This window comes from Sphaerodactylus townsendi, linkage group LG08, assembly GCF_021028975.2.
Source record: "Sphaerodactylus townsendi isolate TG3544 linkage group LG08, MPM_Stown_v2.3, whole genome shotgun sequence".
Classification (NCBI taxonomy): domain Eukaryota; kingdom Metazoa; phylum Chordata; class Lepidosauria; order Squamata; family Sphaerodactylidae; genus Sphaerodactylus; species Sphaerodactylus townsendi.
The window spans coordinates 61,123,092-61,141,965 of record NC_059432.1 but is presented as its reverse complement, the minus strand read 5'-3'; the positions used below and the strand labels follow the sequence as shown (position 1 = coordinate 61,141,965).

Here is an 18,874-nt window from a genome sequence, read left to right as displayed (position 1 = left end):
GTCTCCATCACTTCCCACAAAATAACATCACCTTTTGACAGGCAGAGGCAAGAGAGATGTCTCTGGCTGCTGACATCCACAAGTGTTAACACAAAACTTTCCAGGGACAATAATGTTAGAGTGAGAAGAATGTTCAAATTGAGAAGGCTGCTGGAAGTGATGGGGCTGGAAGTGATGGGGCAAGGTTCACTTCCTTAACGTGTGCGGGTTTTCTGTAAAGCACAGTTCTAGTTATTCAGCAGGGCTAATATTAGTAAAAGGTAGCCAGGGGATATCAACAAAGGCACTTGGTAGGGCAACATTTTCATCCACCTTTCTATGATTTCAGACCATTCTGTCATTACAGCTGAAACTACCAAAGACCTGATGTTCTTGCCTTTTTATTATTCCCTCAAGAAAAATAAAGAACAATGCAGGATCCACAGATGCTGCCTTGAGCTATGCTGACCTGAGAAAATGCAATTAAAAATGAAAGTTGTTCCTTGAATTGTGATCCTAATCATGACCAGGTTGTGGTGATTTCCAAAATTATGTTTTTATGTAGATATTTATACTCTTGCTTTTCTCCCCAAGGAGGACCCAAAGACGCTGACAATGTAATTGTTCACTTCTCTTCACAGCTATGACACTGTGGAATAGGTTAGGGTCAGAGAGAGTGTATGGCCCAACATCACCCAGTGAACTTCCATGCCAATGTAGGGGTTCAAACATGGGCCTCTGTGAAAAGGTTACTCAAATCCGGGTACCTTACCAGTAAAGTACCAAAACCAGGGTTCTTTATCCAGATAATCTCTAGCAGCTGAGATTTTAAAATTTCTTTAAAAGGAAAGAAAAAGAAATGATAAAATCAGTTCTCTCTCAGCTCTAGACAGTTCCAAGCATAAAAACACTACAATACAAGGCTATTTAGCCTAAGGCAGAAGAACAACCATGAGAAAATCTTCAAGAATAATCCTTTATGAATGTAAAATGGTGTCAGGGATTTTATAGAATTGGCTCATCTAGACCATTTGATCAGTAATTAACCAATTGGGTGTCAAATAGAGTCAGATCAGAGGTGGGATCCAGCAGGTTCTCACAGGTTCCCGAGAGTAGGTTACTAATTATTTGTGTGTGCCGAGAGGGGGTTACTAATTGGTGATTTTGCCACGTGATTTTTGCCTTAGTTACGCCCCTCCTCTCAGCAGTAGCGCGCAGAACTTGAAGCAGTCTAGCAGGAGGTGCACCGGCGTGCATGGCAGCCTGCGCCTGCATGCATTTGTTTCCCGCCCAAGGACCGGCACAGCGGCTGCGTCCTTGCCACAGCCCCACCCAGGAATGCCCCGCCCCAGGAATTCCTGGCCATGCCCCCGTCGTGCCCCGCCCAGCCCCATTAGCGCTACGCCACAGTTTGAATCCCACCACCATGGGAACCTGTTACTAAAATTTTTGGATCCCACCACTGAGTCAGATCTTCTAGTGATGAACAAAATGACCCCCACCTGAGCATTCTTGGCAATTAAGCCCTATCTGTCCAGTTTAGAATATGACCATGTAAAAGCCAATTCCATTATCTAAAGAATAACACTACCTAAACGAAACACAAACAGAGTTTACAACTTTAGCGAGGCCAAATGGTTGCATTATAAATGATCTAGCAAAACCAAATAGTTGCCTCATAATCTCTAAGTAAATTTAAAGGAATATGTACACTTTCTTCACAGCCTCCCAGATCCTAGTCTGACACTCTAACCATGCATAGTCTCCCATCATCAACACTGCCCAAATCACTGATACTAAAAATCTTACTGAATTTAGCAGAACACAGTCAGGCAGCTCAAGTGACGTCTGTCCAGGACCAGTTTAAAGAGCTGATCAAAAAATGTTATTCCATGATAGTCAACCAGCCTATATTGGGGGTGGGGGGAGAGACTTTCTTCCTGACAGTCCCCACACGTTTAGAGATCATCCTGACAGAATGTCAGGGGTGACATGTAAAAGTCCTCTAGCTGACGTCTTTGCAGACTTGCCAGTGACATCAAACTCCTGGAGGATCTCCAGCACAGACTGGCCCTGCCCCAGCAATAATAGCTCATAATCTTTTGGTTTGTCAGAATCTTGCAAGTGATTTTTTCACAGTCATGATTCCAGCTGTTAAGATTTCCTGGCTTGTAACAAAGCAGTGTGTTTTAATTTTACTAGAAGCCTGGCTCAAAAGTCTGCTCAGCTCTAGATGTTGTCAGTAGAAGGGTGCTAACTCGGGGTCATCAGTTTGCATTCCCAGGCCAGTACTTCTAAACAATGCCCGAATTTTACACAAAGGGCTGTTTTCTTTATTTATAGCCATGGAAAAGCCCAACAAGAGCTCCTGGGAAAGTTCTGAAACTGCCAAAGGAAAATTAAATGTTGTACTAAAACACCTTGAAAAGAACAGGTTGAGCTTTAGGAAAGTTTAGTTTGCACATTAGGAGCACACAGTGATAGCAAAGATAACTTCAGGTGGGCCCTGGAAGATGTCCCAGAATTATAGCTGATCTCCAGATGATGAAAACCATTTCCCTTGGAGAAAATGGCTGCTTGGGAGAGTGGACGTTATAAGATTATACCCTGCTGATTATACTCAAAAATTAGCTGGAGACAACACAATAAATACATGTTTGGCTTGACAAAGACTTTTATTTCAAGATTTTTGCTTCCAGATGTTGTTTCAAAGATCTCATTCTAATAACTAGATTATCTAATTAATCACTAGGACAGCAGTAAGGGGAAGAGACCTAGAAAACATAATTTATGAGCTAATTTAGACAAATGGGGATCAGATCAGAATTCTGACTTATTAGTATTTTGCTATCACTGTAGGGTTGTCAACAGGCCTGGAGAAAAATATTCTTTCCTTTCAATACAGGCTCAATGGGATGCCATGAAAAACCACTGCCTATTTCCACACATTAGATCTTTATACGCAGAAGTAAATCTAACTGAATTCAATTGGACTTACTCCATAGTAAGTGAGCTTTGAGCTGTCTCAAGTTTAACATCTCTTCTCCTATAGGGCTAAGACTGATTCACATTTACTGCCTATAAGCTTCATAATTTGTTTTGGGGCTATAAAAGCATTTGCTTCCAATCTGTGACTCCTGTATCTTCCTATTAGATCTTGTCATTATTTAGATGCCTTGATCTGGATGGTTCAGGCTAGTCTGATCTCAGAAGCTAAGCAGGTTTGGCCCTGGTAAATCCTTGGATAGGTGACCACTAAGAAAGTCCAGGCTTGCTAAGTAGAGGCAGGCAATGACAAGCCATCTCTTAGGCCAGTGGTGGCGAACCTATGGCACGGGTGCCAGAGGTGGCACTCAGAGCCCTCTCTGTTGGCACGCACACACAGAGTTTGTGCAGCAGTGGCGTAGGAGGTTAAGAGCTCGTGTATCTAATCTGGAGGAACCGGGTTTGATTCCCAGCTCTGCCGCCTGAGCTGTGGAGGCTTATCTGGGGAATTCAGATTAGCCTGTGCACTCCCACACACGCCAGCTGGGTGACCTTGGGCTAGTCACAGCTTCTCGGAGCTCTCTCAGCCCCACCCACCTCACAGGGTGTTTGTTGTGAGGGGGGAAGGGCAAGGAGATTGTAAGCCCCTTTGAGTCTCCTGCAGGAGAGAAAGGGGGGATATAAATCCAAACTCTTCTTCTTCTTCTTCTTCTTCTTCTTGTCATGTGGGGGAGAAATTGCCCACACACACACACATCTAGGCTGGCCTGGGCCACTGGACTTGATGTGCATGCAGCTCAGTGAGCAGGGAGGACTTGGCTGACAGGCCTGATGCCTGTGCTCCAGGTGGCTGCTGCCCGGGGGGCGGGCAGAGGTGGCAGAGTTGCTAGAGAGGTGCAGAGTGGCGCATGTGGGACTTGCTGGTGGCTACAGCAGGCTGGCCCCTGCTCAAGGGGGTTATTCAGGTTAAATTGCTGCGTTGGCACTTTGCGATAAATAAGTGGGTTTTGGGTTGCAATTTGGGCACTCGGTCTTGAAAAGGTTCGCCATCACTGTCTTAGGCCCATTCTGAATAGGCTATTAGACCGCATGGGGCCAGTAAAAATGCCGTTGTGGGGGAGAAGATCGCACAGTTGCTGATTCTGCAGCACGGCGGTGGCGGCATTTCCCTCACACACTCACACATGCAACAGTGTTTTCTCTGCCCCAGAGTTTTTTTGAAAACAGCAGCTTCCATCCGGTGCTGAGCAAACGGCACCGGGTGAAAGCCGGCATTTTTCCCGTACTGCTCCTGGTCCCCTTTTACCTTTTGCTGGCTCCCGTTGCTCTGTGGAGGCCAGGAGACACGCCTCCTGGCTTCCAATCCTGGAGGTGCCATTATGGCCACAAGGAGTGTGCCCCCTGGCTTCCACAAAGTGACAGGAGCTGGCAGAAGATAAAAGGGCACTGGGAGTGGTGTGGTCCCTGTGGATGCTGCGCCGCTGGCTGCTGGGGCAATGGGGCCGTTCATGTGAATGGCCCCCCGGGGGGGTGCACTGGCATAAACTATGGCAGTGCACCCCTGCTCGCGTGGCCCCTGCGGAAAGGGCCTTAATGTCTCTTTCATGAAAACCCCAGGGGGTAACCATAACTTGGCTGCATCTTGGAAGCTTGTTCAGCCACCAATAATTAGATGTATATAACCAGTCCAGGTGAAATTAATCAGTATTATGTCCAATTATTTGATCAGAATGGGAAACTTGGGAATACAGTTAAAGCTTTCTCATTGAGATGAATGGAACTTAAAGGTATTTGAACTGTGCCCTGTGATAGTGACCCAACCTTGTCAGGTATCAACTGTGGATTGAGAATGGTCTGTTCTGCACAACACAAATAAGACATCGGGGGGGGGGGGGGGGGGGGAATTTGCTCATTTTTTTTGTCCAGACAGCATGGACAAATAAAGCATATGAGAACAGGGTTTTTTTCCCTTCCCCCTGATCTGCAACCTGTCCAGCAGCTCACACCTGCCTGTTGTGGTCAGGGAGTCCAGTGTCAAGGTGGGCAACAAGCAAAGGTATAGCCAGACAGGCTGGAGTTAAGGCACAGATAGGAGGTCAAGCAGGCCAGCAGGCTGAGAACTGCAATTCAGAGAAAGACCAGGTACGTGGAGCTTACCAGGAACTACACGTGTTACAACCAAGCAGAGCCAAGCCGGGCATAAGTAGGATGCCTGTGCTAATGGGGTCAGGGTCCTGCAAAGACTTAGTCCTCTTCAGATGCCGATGAGTCTAGCTCAGGGGTAGGGAACCTGCGGCTCTCCAGATGTTCAGGAACTACAATTCCCATCAGCCCCTACCAGCATGGCCAATTGGTTCCCTACCCCTGGTCTAGCTCAGAGCCTTCTGCTAAACCTAGCAGCAATATGGGCACTTCTTTTAAACTGAAGCTGCAGCCTCTGTCTTTGTCTCCTTCATGCAGCTAACTAATCACTCTGCTCATCTGAGGCTCCTGATGGCTCTCCCAGCTGCACAGCATCATGCTCTGCCTTGGCTGACAGAGAAGGGCTTGGAGCTCGCTGTGTTGCCTGCATCTCCTTGCAAGAAGTCAGTTCTGCTGTCTTCAGGCTCTGTGTCTGAGTCCTCATCATCCAGGGACTGGCTCATGACACTACCATTTTCTGCTGCTCCAGGGATTCATCGTGCTTCCCCCCATTATATGAACAGTACCCAGGGCTGTTTCCTCTGCTTGCATTGCAGGCAGTTGATATCTCAGCTTGTAAAGTACACAAATAAACTAAGTTTTCCCTGCCGATGATGTGCATGTGTTGGTTTTTCCATTTTTTTCAATGAAGTGTCTTTGATACTACAAAGACATGATATGAGAATCAGTGATTCTCATACCGTGTCTTTGTATCTCTGAAGACATTTCATTTTTTAAAAATGGAAAAAAACCCTTCCCTTTTGGGTCTGAACTGGCTGAAAACAAAATTGAAAGAGATCCTGGAGTTGTAGTATAAATCCTGATGAAAAGGTCAACTCAGTTTGTGGCAGCAATGAGAAAGGCAAACCCCACGCTGGGGGATACTAGCATAGAGACGGAAAATCAGTCAGTATTTCAATGCCCTTGTACAGAGTGTGGTGTGACCTCATTTGGAATACTGTATATATTTCTGTTCACTGTATCTTTCAGAGCTGGAAAAAGTATGGAAGAGGGCACCCAAAATGATTAAGGGGTTGGAACACATTTCATTCGAGGAAAGATTTTTCAGGCTAGGAAAGAGGACTTGGAGCGGACATTAAAAAATGAAACTATGCACAGGGTGGAGAAAGTGGATAGATATAGCTTTTTCTCCCTCTCACTGCTAGACCTCAGGGGGACCTAGTGACATAGATGGGCAGAAGTGTCATGACTGACAAATGAAGTACTTCATTACTCAAACAGTAATTAACATTTGGGATGTATTAATGGCAACTGATTTGGTGGATTTTGAAGAGGATGAGCCAAATGCATGAAGAACGAGTACATCCACAGCTCTCAGCCACAATGACTATATGGAAACTCCATGTTCAGAGGCACTAACCTGCTAAATACCAGTGCTAGGAGGACAACAATAGGACTGTCAGGGGCATCCAACCCGTATAGATGCTGGACTACAAGGTCCCTTGCTCTGATCCAGCAAAGTTGCTCTTACGTTCATGTGACTCATCCCAGAATGGACCATATTCCAGAGAAATAGCAGCAGTTCTATCAGTTCCAGCCTTGATCAAGAAGGGGGTGAATATCAGTGTCATTTCAGCTTTTCAATAAAAGCACTGAAGTGGAAAAAAGGGCTGTGTCATTTGTCAAAAAGCAGGTTCTTGATCTAACTATTCTTTACAAACATACCATCCTACAGGATGCTTGTTTTTGTTACATGACTCCCTATCCCCACACCCTCAATTACTGATTCTGTCTTAAACACTTCCTGCTGCTTTAGCAGCTTTCTGATTAAAAAAAAACCACTTAGGTATTTAGCATATTTATTCATTTCAATTTTATTCTGAATCTCTAAAAAAAGATACTCTGCTCTGGAAAGTGGCTTCATGACTGCCATAGTACTTATTAGCACTTTGCACAGGCAACTATTAATGGAAACAGAAAGAACCAGAAATAATGAATTAAATAATCAGTTGCTATTTAAATCAGTTCTTGGGGGCTGATTTAAATAGCAAATCTTCCATTTGCAGTTGACAGATTTACTGACAGACTTTACAGCTGCCACCCTCCAGGTGGGACCTGGAGTTCTGGAATTATAACTAATCTTTGGAATACCGCAATCAGTTTCCCTAGAGAAAATGGCAGCTTTGAAGTGTGGACTTTATGGCATCATATACCTGCTGACTTCCCTTCCCTCCTCAAACTCCACAGGCTCCTCAGACTTCCCTAGGCTCTGACCATAAGTCTCTAGGAACTGTCCAACCCAGACCTGGCAACCCTATATGGAGGAGCTCTTAACTGAGAAAGCAGTACTCCTTTCTAAAAAGAATGTTTCTGTACCTGTGTAGATGTGTTCAATTTTGGAAACAGAGACATAGCTCATGAATAAAACTCCTGATTTGCCTATGTAACCCCCATGCCCAGAATGGGTTTGCCCAGAATGGGTTGACCCAGTAAGGGGTGGAGACTCGGAGCAGCAGAGAGGCTGAAAGAGCTCTTTTGCAGAAGAACAAGGCTACCAGACTCGGATCTTGATTTCTATAAGCCCTTAACACCTTGTTAAGGTAATTTCAATATTGTTGGGAACTACTGGGAAGGTAGTTGTTGTTTTGCTGTGTTGTAAATGTTGGAGTTTATTGTTTCAGGGTTTTCTTTTGTGGTTGTAATGGGTGAGAGTTCTCCTGGAGACCTTCATCATGTTGCAACCTGTTCATCAAGCCCTTGGAGTCTTCAGGAGCCAACCAACTTGCAAAGAAGAATTTGGACTTGGCAATATCAGTAGACTGTAAATAGAAGGACTTGAAATGCAACCTGAACAGGACCTTGAATTGTAACGTTAAATGTTGATGTTATATGTAAAGAAAAGTAAACCATTTTGTTGTTTAAAAATTGTTGTTGCAACTCATTCCAAGTACTGCCCCACAGAACCCACAAGCTGAGGTTACACCTACAGGAGGTCTTTAAGGCACATCCCAGGCATCATGAGAGAAAAATACCTCAGCTAGCAAGGCTAGGATAGCCCTCTGACTGACAGCTTGGATAGCTGCTGCTTACAATTGACAATATTAGTCAAAAATGGCCCAATAGTCTGACTGACTATAAAGCAGCTTTATGTGTTCCTGTATTAACACAATACATATTATTGACGCCCGAGGCAAAAAAACAAGAAGTTAGCTCTACTGGGACACATCAAAGCATTTGATTAGATATATTAACACAGTACTGTGAACTGCCTTCTAGCAACCCTGCTTTGTGAACTGTTTCCTTTTTGTATGGACACATGGTTGTTAAGAGGAAGCAACATAAAATGGCTGTTGACAAAGAAACAGCCTATAGATAATATAAAAACCAGCTGTTTCCTGCCAAGAATGCCTGTACATTCAAGTACCAAATACTATTATTTAAATCCTGCTCCATAAGTACCAAATAGGAAATGGATTTTAGATGGCAAATGACATCAACACTGGGTTGTTATATAGGTTTGCTTGCATCAGTTCCATTGGTATTTAAAGCAGACACTATCAGTCTCTAAAACACACTTAGATGGAACAAAAGCAGGCAGTAATAATCTTGCTGGATTTATTCAAGGAGATTTGCCTTACTTCTGAAGAACCTCCATCACATGAAGAAGCATATGAAGGCTTACAAAAGTTTTCTTCTACTTTGCTTTCTAGTTAACCGTGGTTTGAAGTTGGCTTATTTATCACCGTTTATCTTAACTATGGTTCTGCAATTTTTTTTGCAATGAAGTCACAGCTGACTTACGGTGTCCCCATGGGGATTTCAAGGCAAGAGACATTTGCATGCAGTTTGCCATTGCCTACCTCCATGTCATGACCCTCACATTACTTGGAGGTCTCCCACCCAACTGCTAGCCTGGGTTAGAGTGTGCAACTTGCCCAAGGTCATTCAGCATGGCACAAGTGGTGATTTCAACCTGGGTTTCCCAGGTCCTAGTTCAACACCTTAATCACTATACCACACTAGCTCTCTTCTGCAAGATATATTGATGTAAAAATCCTGCCTTAATTCTGGCTTGTTCCTCAGTGCAGCCTAGGATACCAGCTAGATCTTTGCAAGGGAACTAGAGGAAGTTATGATGGTGATGAAACCAGCCTTTGTAAAGGCATTCACAAACAAACCACAGTTAAAATAAGCCATAGTTTTCAAACGCAGTTGTCTTTGAAGGACAACAAGCGCCACTTGGGGGAGCTGACATGAACAAACAGTTCAGGAGTCTGCAGTTCTTTTTAAAGGCACTCCATACCTGACCCTCTCATCTGGAACACTTCTGAGTCCAATTTCACATTTACCATATTTATAACTAGGCTCCCCCTACCACTGAATAATGTAGCATATAGCTGTACTTATCAAAAGGAAGACTAGTTTTTTTCCCCATGTGTATGGTCAAAAAAGAGAGAAGGCTGTCTTACATTTACACTCAAGTAAGCACAGTAATCAAATTAGTCATGTATACATTTTCAGGGCACTCTTCTTACATTCATAGGTTGTCTTCCTTTCAGGTAAACACAGTAAAAAGAAGAAAAAATGACTTGGTAACACCTACCTGGCTTTACATTTTTTTTTGTCTCCAATCTGTTAGTTCAGGCTGTGTTTTTCAGAAGCACATTATTTATTTATACCACACTATAGATGTACATGGCACTTGACAGAATATTTTTTTAATTTTCCAAAAGACACCGTAATCTAAACTTTGACAGATGATGACACAGAAAAGAGGGGGGATGGGAGAGGCAAGGAATGAATTGGAACAAGTGTACATATGAACACCTAGGTGTACTCTGGTCAGTGATGTCTCCTATATCTCCTGGAACCATAGAACTTGGCATATGCATATACTTTTGTGGGTGTTGCTGAATCACACTCACAAATATTTGAGCATGCTGCTCTTTATATGCATCCTCCTCTCCCCAGTCTTTAAACATCAGAGAGAAAGTGAGAGATAAGAGCTAGCAGTCACCATGCTGAAAATAATCCCATTGCAATGTTGACCTTGGGTAGAAAAATTGCTACAGATGGTTCCTTTTCCCATATAGGCAAAACCGAGTTTTGCACATTGCAGCAGTGAGACATTTAAAACCAGACTGAAGAAAGCACATGAAAAAGTCCTGAAGGGAATCATATCATAATGACAGCTGGATTCACTTAGCCAGTGCTAATGTACAGAATTGGGGAAAAGGCAAACAAAAAAATGCAGTTGGCCTGAGGCTGTGGATGGGTTTTGATCACTCCTTCTCGGCATGAATTTCAAATAACATGTTAAAATGCAGCACATGAAAGCACTCCAGGAGGAGCCCAGTCAGCCAATACAGATTTGATAGATCAACCTGGCAGGAATCTGGGAAATCAAATGGCACCCTTCAGGGAGTTTGAATGGGAAGAAGAATCATAAACCTGAATTATGTTGCAACAATGTACATTAACTCATGTTGAAGCATGAAACTGTTTTCAACACATTCGTATTACAGGGCTACTCTATTATTGGGAGGAGTCTAAGGAATCTGCACGACCACTGAATCAGAAACTTGCCACAGAATTTTGAGATAAGTAGCTTTCATTTTGCTAAGATAGCAAGCTTCTAGTCCCCACAGTTACGACTGTTGTTGTTCATTGCCCTAAGCCCTACCGGGGAGGGCAGGATATAAATCAAAGAATAAAATAAAAATAGTTAGAGACAATTAATATGGATCACATGCTCAAAGTCTCTCTGCTCCAGAACTCTGTTGCCTCCAAAGAGTTCTGATCTTTTCACCCATTCCTTGAAAAACAAAAAGACCCTTAACAGATTACTAATGCAATCTATAATAGTTTGCTCACTTTATAATGGGGAAATTAAAACTTGCACAGAATGTTGGAGGTCTGACATCAGGCTCCCAGTCTCAAGAATGTTCAAACAGAATAGTGCATAGAAGAACAGAGCAAAATTAACCATGCAGTCCTAAGCAGGTCTACTGAGAATCCTACTCAAATGTACTCAATGGGGCTTACTCCTTGGACATTATTTGTTTAAGACTGCACTGTTATTCATCTAGTTACCATCTGAGAGCCACAACAGAAACCTGCATCTTCCTCCTGGGTTAATGAATGCTGAACATCACAGTTTCTGGAATATAGCCAAATGCTTTAAGAATAGCTCTCACTCCATCACAGTTATGCAATGGCTCATGCAGATACAGCAACATATTCAGGGCTTGATCTAGTCCTATGCAGTTATGTGTCTGTCTGAACCTCACTGCAGCCTATATATAAGAAAAATAACCTGCAATGTGCTAATGTGATGCTTTATGAGAGAAATGAATAACTGTATAATAGATGACTGAAGTCCTCTGTTATTTGTCATTTATTTCTGTCATGTAAGATTGGGGTGACATCTACTTTCATAATGTCTCTGGAGAAAAAAACCCCACAGTATTCTGGCATTCTAACCTGCAGCTTTAAGTCCCAGAGCAGAGTTGATAGCTTGTCCTGCGACTGGCATTCTCAGGAGCATCTGTAGAAGCCCTCCTAATGTATGCGAATCCAAGACCAACTTCACATTATGGCCTGGTTAACCAGATAAATCAATGTTGTGGAAACTAAAGTATCTGAAAGGTACATGTAGAAGAAGCAAATAGAAGAGGTGGGAAAGGCAACATGTACAATTCTGCACTCCAGTGCATGCGGGAGATACCCAATCTGTGGACTGGAACTGGTGGGGGTCAGGACTGGTATAAAAGCCTCTGCCACTATTTCAACTTTCTCTGATTATTATTTCAGTGCAATCCTAAAAACATTTTCCTAGGAGTGAACCCCACTGACTAGACCTGAATAGGATTCTGGCTAGACCTGCTTAGGATCACTCTGTTTGTCTTTTTGACAACAAGAATAATTCAACTTAAAGCATGTCAAGATACAAGGTTGAGACTTATGACATTAACACAATACCTAACTAACTGCCAGGGAATGGCTGAAGGGGAAGGCTGTTCTCAGCACTCAGTTTCCACAGCCCAGTGACCAGTGAACAGGCAGGGACAGAGAACTGACCAATCAGTGCAGAGCTGCAGCAAAAATAGTTCACCCACATGGCTCTTAGCTTGGAGTACATGATGAGGATTGGAGCAAAATATCCATTCTTTATCTAATGGCAGGTGGCTTTGAAATCTGATTCTGAACTGGCAATCTCTCTCCTCTCTTGGGATCAAACATAATTTTTTTAAAATGAGAAATAATGCATTCTTTGCGGGCATCTGAACTACATTTCATAGACCTCTGCAAGAAGGCACCATTGTTGGTATGACATTGGAGATTCAAGTCCACTGACTTCAGTACATCAATGCCATACCAATAATGGCGCTTTCTTGCAAGAACCCATGGTATCTGAAGTGAGGTTAGTTGGGAGCTTTAAACTGCTGCCCCCAAATTCATCCCTTCCCCCTGGAAGTGACAGTGGTGTCATTCTTACAGACCTTTCAGACTAATTTATAGACAATTTCTATTCTGGAATACATATCTGCTGAACTTATTGGTCATGAGCAATGCCGCTTGTTTACTGTACCTGAAGCTTTTACTGGTAAACATTGGACTATATTTTTGGTTGTAAAATTGATTTGTGATTGTAAATGCCTTGTTGTGTTGACTTGGCTAACTAGAGCACTAAACCAGGGGTCTGCAACCTGCAGCTCAGAGGCCACATGCAGCTCTTTTGCCCTTCTGCACTGGTTCCCTACCTGAGTAGACAACTGGCCAGGCTGGCACAGCAGTGCAGGATATGTGGTCTGGCCTGAGACTGGCAGGCAATTCCTTGTAGAAGCTACAGGGCTGGACAGGAGGGGAAGCCCAACAGGGCAGCTGGCATAGGCTAACGTAGACTTGATAGGCTACTTTAGACTTAATAAGCTGTGTTACTCTCATTATAAGGCTCAAGTGAGTTTTGTAGTGCCAGGCAGTTTTTTTCCTTTTGGGGGAGGGGGCAAAATGGCTCTTTTGACAGTAAAAATTGCCAACCCCTGCACTAAATCAATCAATCAATAATACCAATTATATTCTCAGTCCTCATTGGATCTACAGTGATCTATGACAGTGTCATGTCAATATGGTGTCCTGGCCTGCTCCCCACAGGAACCCAGAAAGCATTTCACACTGGCTGAGCTGGCTTAGTTAAAGAGAAGAACTGAGAGTTCATGTAGGGTCACTGCCCAGAAACACTGTTGAGCAAGTCAACTACCGACCAGAGGTATACAGCACAACCAAGCCACAAACAACAGTAGCAAGATCCTTAAAGAAATATTCCAGTGTCCTCTAGGAGATGATTGGTTTGTAAGGCTTAAGTGGTTGTTTAGGAAATGTTCCACTGAATTCTGCAAGAGCTGAGAGAAATATACATTGTAGAGTACCATGAGAGGACAACAGAAGGAACCTAACTGCATCTATGCCAGATGTGCCTTCAGGCCAATAGAATACATTGGACAAACAAACCCAGCTGGTTCAAATAAAACAAGATATGCCTCCTGCATATCCTCTCATGACAGATGATCACTCAACTGAACTATAGATACATATTCTTATTTAGGAACAAACTGATAACTGGCATTGTCAACGCAGAATGAGAGGATACCTAAAGATCATCTAGTCCAACCTCACACCCCAAATGTGTTGCCCACTATCAATGAAGAGCAGAAATTAGAAAAAAATACTGTGGTAGAGGAAAAAACGTTATTTAGTGTAGCCCTCTGCATGAATCTATATTATACCAGAATAAGTTTGTTTAAAACCCAGGTTATGTGCTTTTAAGAGAACCCAGAAAAGCATTTTGTCCTCACTGGACACTCTATCCAGATGAATTTAAGATGTCCAAAGCCCACATAATCTAATATTCAGAAATGTACACCAGAGAGGTGATTACACAAAGCTTGCAAATAGCCCTTCCCCTCTGACCATTAAGCCTGTCTACAAAGGTGTTCCTTGAAGTTTGGGGAGAGGGATACAGCCCCCGCTCCAGAAACTCTATCCCACCTGCCTCACTTTCCCAGTCATTTTTCACACACGTCGAAGTCATCAGTCCCACAGCTCTCTGGCAAACACACATCTAAGTCAATACCTGCTGACAGGACAGGCAGCATTTGCACCAGTGGACAACCTCTGATCACCTTGCAAGTCTCATGCCACCTTCTGTACTCACATAATGCTTGGAGGGATTCCGCCTTTTTTCCACGTCCACCACATTGGCGTCCAGCAAGCCGTAGGACAGCATCTTCGTCCCCAGGAAAGCCAGGAAACGCAAACAGAGTCCAGATGTATCCTTGTATTATGATGAGTGGGCTTATTTTTTCTGGATGGCTCCTTAGCGCTCAAGGAGGATTTCCTAGGGAGCTGCTCTCCCGCCCACCTCCTTCCCACCCCCCCACCACTCCCCGCACCAAAAAGCAATCAAAAGTTCCCAAATCTCTAGAGAAGCGCTGATTTTCTTTTCAGATGAATTGTGCGGGAAGACACGCAAGTAGTCAAGAGAGGGATCGCATGCGCGCGCGCGCCCAGGCACCCGCCTGAGCCTTCCGGGTGCTCTTTTCACTGGGAAGGAGAGCAGAGGTGCTTTCAGTCCCTTGCATAAGATCCTACACCTCTCATTCTGGTGCAACACGACTCCGCTGCTTCACTTTGCATTTATGCTGGGAACGGAGGGGGAACTCTCCATCCGACCTTGGGGAGCGAACTGCAGGTCCCCTCTCGGCTCTCTCGTGCCGCGTTTCCTGTATGCTTGTATCTCTTTCTGGCCCTTCCCTCCCGGAGTCGCCGCTCTGCTGTTATCTTCGGCCCCAGCTCCTTGCCTGTCTAACACTGGCAGATCTTTGGCCAAGCTCCCTGGTGCAGCTGCTACTTCTGCAGCCGCCCCCGGGGAAGGAAGGAGGGGGAAGGCAGGGCTGGCTCGGGCAGAGGGAGGCGTGCGCGCAGGTCCCTTCCCCGGACTCTCCGTTTGCCTCCTGCCGCAGGGATCTTCGCTCAGCCCTGAACAAGGCAAAGAGGTTGGAGGAGGGGCGGGCTGCGGGGCTCAGTCTTATCCAGCCAGGAGATCAAAAAGGGGAGTGGGCGATCACCTCTCCACGCCCAAGCCCCCAGGAGGCTCTGGGCAGGGAAGGAAGCCGGCCCCGTCTGCTCCTCCCTGTTAGAACTGCTTGGGCAGGCTGGAAAAGTTCCTCGAGGATCTGGCCAGGGGAGAAAGGCGCCGATCGCCGCTGGAAACCACCCAGGCAGTCAGCAGAAGGGGAGATCTCCTGTTTTGGACATGCTCCCTTTTTGGGAGCGCTGTACTCCGAAGAGAGAATGCGTGCGGGGGCTAACTTCGGCCGACGGTTCTTTTCAGCCGACCCCCAAAATGCTGTATTGAGTATCGTTCACATGTTTGCCCGAGGATATTTATTTTTTATTTTATTTTATTAAACTTATAGGCCGCCTATCCCCGAAGGGATAGGGAGGATGCCGTCCACGGTTTGATTATTTAAATATATGCAAAATCCAGTTTCTTCTGTTTATAATGGAAGCTTGAAGTTGCATGAGCACCCCCAGTCCCTGCAGGGGGCAAGCAAATGTGATCTCAAATTTTAGAGTTACATCTCCCTTTATTCCCCTACAAACTGCTCACAGTTCAGTTGCAACTTTTTCCAAATCATCCAGTGTGCTTAGGGATACAGTACAGAGGTGAAAAGGGTCACTTGCCTCATTCTTGCTGCAATTGCTATTAATCATGACCTTTCTTCGTAATTAGAAATGACTTGAGGATTTCATCACTCACGTCCACAAGTTAGTGTACTCATGTAATTTATATGTAGTTACATTTTCATTCTACTTCCTTCATCAGTTCAACCTCATCCTTGTGAGGTAGGTTAAGCTAGGCTAGGGTCAGAGAATATGTTTTTTGTATTGTCGAAGGCTAGAATCAACTGGCAGTTGTAGGTTTTCTGGGCTGTGTGGCCACAGTCTGCTAATTTTGGCTCCTAACATTTTACCTGCATCTATGGCTGGCATCAGAGGCGTACCTATGCAAACTGGATCCCTGGGCAAAACCTGAGTTTGATTCCCCCCCCCCCCCCATGGGCAGCCACCCTCCTCCACTGTGACCAAGCAATGATTTTTTTCCATCAGGTCGTTTCAAAGTCACCATCACAATATAGAACATTCCCCAACTCACAAATCTGAACACAGCAATGGGCCATGACACACAGCAGAAATAATTTTTGGAAAACATTTTCAAAATGTTTTATTACTGCTATGAAAACATTTTATGGTGTTGTAACCAGTCCCCCCAATTGAGGGAAACAGCATCACTTTCAATGTTATTTAAACTGGGGACCCCAGATTCTCCCTTTAAGGTGGATTTAAAAGGAGAATCTGGGCTCTCTAGTTTAAACAAGTGATGCTGGAATCCACCCCCAAACAGCATCATTTTCAATGGTGTTTAAACTAGGGAGCCCCACCCTGAAACAGCATCCCTTTCAATGTTAAAACTGGGGACCTCAGATTCTCCCTTTAAATCCATGCCGAAGGGGGTGGATTTAATAACAACAACAACCACCTTTATTAGGCATTGAGAGAATAAAAGAAAGAAAACAAGCATTGGCAGGAAGAGAGTGGAAAAAAGAGATTCTGGGGGAAATTTAGGGGGTACCTGTTGTTAGGGGTGCAATTATTAGGATAGCAGCACCAAAATTTCAGAGTATCTTCATTAGACCCTACTGATGATACCACCCAGGTTTGGTGAAGTTTGGTTCAGGGGGGGTCTAAAGTTATGGACCCTCAAAGGTGTAGCCCCCATCTCCTATTAGCTTCCATTGGAAACAACGGAGGATGGGGGCACTTCCTATGGGAGTCCATAACTTTGGACTCCCTAAACCAAACCTCACCAAACCTGGGTGATATCATCAGGAGAGTCTCCCAAAAAAATCCCTGAAATTTTGGTGCTGCTAGCCCAAAATCTGCAACCCCTGCAGGCCAAAAACGGGAAAAACACTGAAAATACAAAATCCCCCACAAACGAACCTGGAATTTTGTCACCCACCACAAGGTGGCGCCCTGGGCAGATGCCCACTTTGCCCAATGGGAGGAATGCCTCTGGCTGGCATCTTCACAATAAGATGTGTTTCTCCCCATGATACAGTGTAGAGTGATTGCGTGGTGAAGTGTATGTTTTGTCCACCACAGGGGTGGGGGGGAAATGAAGCATGTGTTCAGGTGGAGCTCATTTGCAGACTGGCCTCTCTAGAGCTGGCTACTCTGGCTCCAAAGCTAGAGTACTGGCTACTCTAATCTTAGAAGGAATCAAGCATAGACATAGTGTCACAGACATTTCAGAATGCTCAAAGATTCAGGCTGACTTCAGAGAGTGAGTTGATGGTTGCAAATAAATGCAGAGCGCAATCACGACTTCCCTTCGATCACAACAGCAAGCGTCAACAACAGGAGATGGCAGAAGGGGCAAAGGCTGATGGGAGGTTATTGAACTACTTATATCTTGTCAAAACAGCTAGGGAACCTGGCCTAGCTGCGTATCAATGTCTGTTTACAATTCATCTGGCTTTGTCAAACTCATTTCCCTCTCTTCCCTTTTCCTTGCCCATATCAGGCTCAAAACAGATCAGAGTCTAAATGATCTGACAATGAGCAATAGAATGGCAGAGCTGGATTCATATACAAACGAAGTAAGCTACTGTTTCAGGCCTTAGATTATAAGAGGCCTCTAAATATTTTTTAATTACTAAAATTTAATAAAGTGCCATTGGAGGGTAATGCTTGGGAGTCTCATAAACTTGACATAGCTTAGTCTGGCCTGTTGAATAGAATTCTGTGATGCAGTTAAAAAAATTAGCAAGTACTACCGCAGCAGCCACTTTGCAATAACAAAGCAGAAACAAAAGTCTTTTCTGCACAGCACAAATAAAATATCTTGGGAACATTAAAAAAAGTGTTTTGGGGAGGAAGTTCACAGTCTTTTCCCCAAGATGTTCTCAGGACATGTTATTTCTTCTCAACCTGACTTATTTTGAAAGCACTACACTAGTAATCTTTTCCTCCAGTACATGTTGATGATGTTTCTTGCTTGCTGTGCAGAAAGCAGTAAACGTCTTTTTTTCTTGCCCAAGTTTAAAGTTCTCACTTTTCGCTTCTCCACATTTCACACCCACCATTTTCTGCTGCCCCAGGGATTCACTGTGCTGCCCCCATTAGCTGAGTTGTTCCTAGGGCTGTTTCTTCTGCTTGCATCACAGGCAGCCACTATTTCAGCTTGTAAAGTACACAAATAAACTTAGTTTTCCCAGCCAATGATTCGCATGTGTCATTTTTATTCTGTATGTGGCGATTGTTTTAAGTGAAGTGTCTTTGTCGCTTCAAAGACACTTCATTGAAAAAAAATGGAAAAAATGACAGGTGTGCAGAGGAAATAGCCCTGGGAACAACTCAAGTAATGGCAGGTGGCACAGTGAATTCCTGCAGCAGAAAATGGCGGGCACAAGCTGCAGAGAAACTGAAGGTGACAGTTTGCAGATTGAACTGGAGAAAAACAACAACCGCTTTCTCCTCACACACTTTATTTGTCCATGCTGTCCAAACAATAAATGAGCAAACACTTTTTTAAAAAAGATATTCCCATGATAGATAAAAAAGATATTCCCATGAAAGATATTCCCTTTCTGTTACACAGAAAGGACTAAAGATATAAGAGAAATAATAATATCAGCCAGGT

At 44.1% G+C, this 18,874-nt stretch overlaps 1 protein-coding gene across 3 annotated transcripts in view; it reads right to left on the bottom strand.

Annotated features, from left to right (window-relative positions):
* The window catches only part of SH3PXD2A (SH3 and PX domains 2A), a 294,236-nt gene extending 279,695 nt beyond the window's left edge, over positions 1-14,541 (bottom strand). For all 3 annotated transcript variants that reach the window (XM_048505256.1, XM_048505258.1, XM_048505257.1), the window contains exon 1: positions 14,321-14,541. In XM_048505256.1, the coding sequence (XP_048361213.1) occupies positions 14,321-14,392 (72 nt within the window). In that variant the 5' untranslated portion in view covers positions 14,393-14,541. The remainder of the gene's footprint in view (positions 1-14,320) is intronic.
* Positions 14,542-18,874: the final 4,333 nt, after the last annotated feature.